At 38.0% G+C, this 3322-nt stretch overlaps 2 protein-coding genes across 2 annotated transcripts; both read left to right on the top strand.

Moving 5' to 3' along the window:
• Positions 1-2547: 2547 nt before the first annotated feature.
• Positions 2548-3322, top strand: LOC5570164 (probable peptidyl-tRNA hydrolase 2). Its single transcript, XM_021851515.1, has 2 exons — positions 2548-2731; positions 2794-3322. Exon 2 carries the CDS (start codon positions 2907-2909, stop codon positions 3297-3299), a length of 393 nt encoding a protein of 130 aa, XP_021707207.1. The 5' UTR covers positions 2548-2731; positions 2794-2906; the 3' UTR covers positions 3300-3322.
• Positions 2635-3183, top strand: LOC5570178 (cytochrome c oxidase assembly factor 4 homolog, mitochondrial). The gene is made up of 2 exons (XM_001658917.2): positions 2635-2731; positions 2794-3183. Exons 1-2 carry the CDS (start codon positions 2657-2659, stop codon positions 2908-2910), a joined length of 192 nt encoding a protein of 63 aa, XP_001658967.2. The 5' UTR covers positions 2635-2656; the 3' UTR covers positions 2911-3183.

Below are 3322 nucleotides of genomic sequence, written 5' to 3'. Positions count from 1 at the left end.
GGCAAAAATACTATAAATATCCATTGTTTTCCCTTATGTTTATTTGCCACAAGAAATCGGTATGTATTTCATTGATTCACCTTATGAATTGATCTGAATCATGCCAATGTGGTGTCTTGCTTATGTCATAAAACAGCCTTATGAACATTGATATGATAATTTAAGAATTTCTTCTTTCAGTAGTATAAACTACATTACTTTTTATACCACTAATTATTATTTCTTTATTCGTTTTTTATACCTCGTGAACAATATACAGGGGATAGGCAAAATGATTGAGATAGGCAAAATTTTGCCCAAATTCAAATGCTTATAACTTTATGAAAAATGGATGAAATTGGATGCATCTGGAAGCAGTCGACGGCAAATTTGGTCCAGTTTTAGGAACTTCCTTGGCCATGCATATTGGCCACTGGACACCGGAGATGTTCCGGATTTTTTGAGGTAATGTCCAAATGTCATTTTTTCTGTTGCTTGTATTTTTGTGTGGTGTAAAGTTAGATAGATGTTTGCAATTTTCCTAGAAACTAGAACTAATAGGAAGTTGAATGCCACCGGACGCATTAAGATTGGTTGGAAATCTTCAGAAATATGACCATTTCCGTAAAACTGGTTCCGGAAAGCATGGTCAGTCATGTTTGTATTTCCAATCATGTAAATATTATCCGGAGCTATATCCAAGCGGACACCAACCTTAAAAATGATGTTTCTTGCAGCGTATTCAGAACCATTAGATGCACATACCACTCTATAGAACGTTCCAGGTGCCCTGGGGGAAGTGGTCAATTAGGAACATATCCGGAACCATATCAATATGGGCATCAAACTTCATTATTTTCAAAGGTTATGCTTTCCGAAGCATCACCGGCTGCCATAACCACTTTATAGTAGGTTCCAGGTGTCCTGGGGGATGTGGCCGGAAGTTCCTAAAACTGGACCAAATTTGCCGTCGACTGCTTCCTTCTTCTTCTTCTTCTTCTTCTTTCTGGCGTTACGTCCCCACTGGGACAGAGCCTGCTTCTCAGCTTAGTGTTCTTGTGAGCACTTCCACAGTTATTAACTGAGAGCTTACTATGCCAATGACCATTTTTGCATGCGTATATCGTGTGGCAGGTACGATGATACTCTATGCCCTGGGAAGTCGAGAAAATTTCCAACCCGAAAAGATCCTCGACCGGTGGGATTCGAACCCACGACCCTCAGCTTGGTCTAGCTGAATAGCTGCGCGTTTACCGCTACGGCTATCTGGGCCCCACTGCTTCCAGATGCATCCAATTTCATTCATTTTTCATAAAGTTATAAGCATTTGAATTTGGGCAAAATTTTGCCTATCTCAATCATTTTGCCTATCCCCTGTATTTCATTTTGAATATTAACAGAATATCCAATGCGTTCATTTAATTTATATTAGGTTATTGATTACCTAACGTGTAGAAATCGAATTTCCACCTACTTTGTCGTGTTGCTACTCGATTTACAATAATAATATGCGTATTATGCAGTAAAGTACAATCATATAGTACCATATTATGGTACTATTGCTTATCGAGCAGTGACGCGGCGAAAAATGAAAACTCGATTTCTAAACGTTGGTTAAACCTTTTCTAAAACAAAATAGATTTTAATGTAATATGCAATTGAATTGAATCATTACTTTCTTTTTATTAATCTGTATATACGTTCCTTTGTTTTTTTTTATTTTTCGATTTCCGAACTTCCTTCCCTATAACTAGACTTCTAAAAAGTGGACTGCAGTATGTGGGATGTCAACGATCACGCTGTTCTTCAGTCGAATGACTGTTCTATCTATGGAATTCTACCTGAAAATTCAATTCCGTATTAATTCAAACTATCTGAAAAATTACCAACTTATTACCTTTTAAAATATTCAAAAAATAGTAATAGTTTCAGTAAATGAATCCGCAATCAGCGTCCAATTATTGCTTCCATTTGTAAATTTTCATAATAACAACCTTTCACACTAATGAGAGCTATGTGCTTCATAAGGTGGCTTAATGAAATTGATATACGTTAATGAGGTATAACATGCTTCGCAATTATGGTTTTCATTGGACCAATATGAAATCCTTAATAGCCTTATGAATGATGGTATCATTAAGGATATGACTAATGACATCAATGGAAATCATAAGGCGCGCAATGAAATTTGTGAATGTTCATTATAATTAACTATGTTATCAATTATGATTATCATTTCAACGGTATGAAATCCATATTAGCCTTCTGAAATAGGTTTTTATAGATTTTTCAACGCTTCATAAGGGAAAATTTATGAAATTCGTTAATTTATTTGCCTGAGTGTATGGAACTGGCAGTTCGCCGCTGTTCCAATTTTGACATTGACGCCTCTCTTCCACTTTTTTTTTAATTTCGATTACTATTTTTATTTGAGTGTGCACCCAAGTGGTGAATTTTTTGACCGAAGAGGCCCGTCTCAAATATAACGGTTCTAGCGTTATGGTGGTGACAGTCTCCTCGCGACGCGCTTTTGTTATGATCCGGCGGTGCATGATGTAATTGTATCCCGAATACGCTATATTTCATTCATAATCTCGCCTCCTTACAAACTGTACCGTTATTCTGCAGTGAAATGCAAAAGGACAGTTAAACTGAAGTAAAAATAAACACAGTTACAATGAGTGACTCCGTAGATCCAGTTGAACAGATGCTATTGAAAACCGGCTGTATCAATCTTCATTACAAAGTTCAGGTTATTTGAATTCTTCCATTCAATTTTATCTTTCCATTCATGACCTGTTTCATCCGTTTCAGGAGTGCATTGCCGAAACCGGAGACTGGCGGAAGTGTCAGGACGTAGTCAAAGATTTCAAAACCTGCATGCAAGACTATACGGAAAAGCAGCGGCAGAAGTACGAAAAAAAACAATGATGACCGTGCTTAGGAAATTAATATCAACCGTTGCTGGTCCAACAAAGATGGTGCTAGTCGTTCGTTCAGATTTAGGATTAAGGAAGGGTAAAATCGCCTCCCAATGTGCCCACGCTGCCGTTATGTGCTACATCCGGTCGGCCAGTGTTAATCAGGCAAAACTGAACTTGTGGCTAAGCGATGGACAACCGAAGATCGTTGTCAAGGTGGAAAGTTTGGAAGAGATGGATGAAATAGCTAGGAGGGCCAGGAGCAAACACGTTGTGGCCGAGATAGTCAGAGATGCCGGTAGAACTCAGGTCAGCAGTGGGACGGAGACGGTTTTGGGGCTTGGACCTGATTCATGCGATGTAATTGATTCTTTGGCGGGGCATTTAAAATTGTTATAGGAAATAAATGATTTAATATTATT

The sequence above is a fragment of the Aedes aegypti genome, chromosome 3 (assembly GCF_002204515.2).
Source record: "Aedes aegypti strain LVP_AGWG chromosome 3, AaegL5.0 Primary Assembly, whole genome shotgun sequence".
NCBI classification, from domain to species: domain Eukaryota; kingdom Metazoa; phylum Arthropoda; class Insecta; order Diptera; family Culicidae; genus Aedes; species Aedes aegypti.
Note: the sequence above shows the minus strand (reverse complement) of the source record. Positions and strands in the feature narration are given on the sequence as shown.

Coding starts and splice junctions, on each gene's coding strand:
- LOC5570164 (XM_021851515.1), top strand. CDS start 2,907: ATGATGACCGTGCTTAGGAAATTAATATCAACCGTTGCTGGTCCAACA.
- LOC5570178 (XM_001658917.2), top strand. CDS start 2,657: ATGAGTGACTCCGTAGATCCAGTTGAACAGATGCTATTGAAAACCGGC. Junction 2,732..2,793: donor ATCTTCATTACAAAGTTCAG/GTTATTTGAATT, acceptor CATCCGTTTCAG/GAGTGCATTGCCGAAACCGG.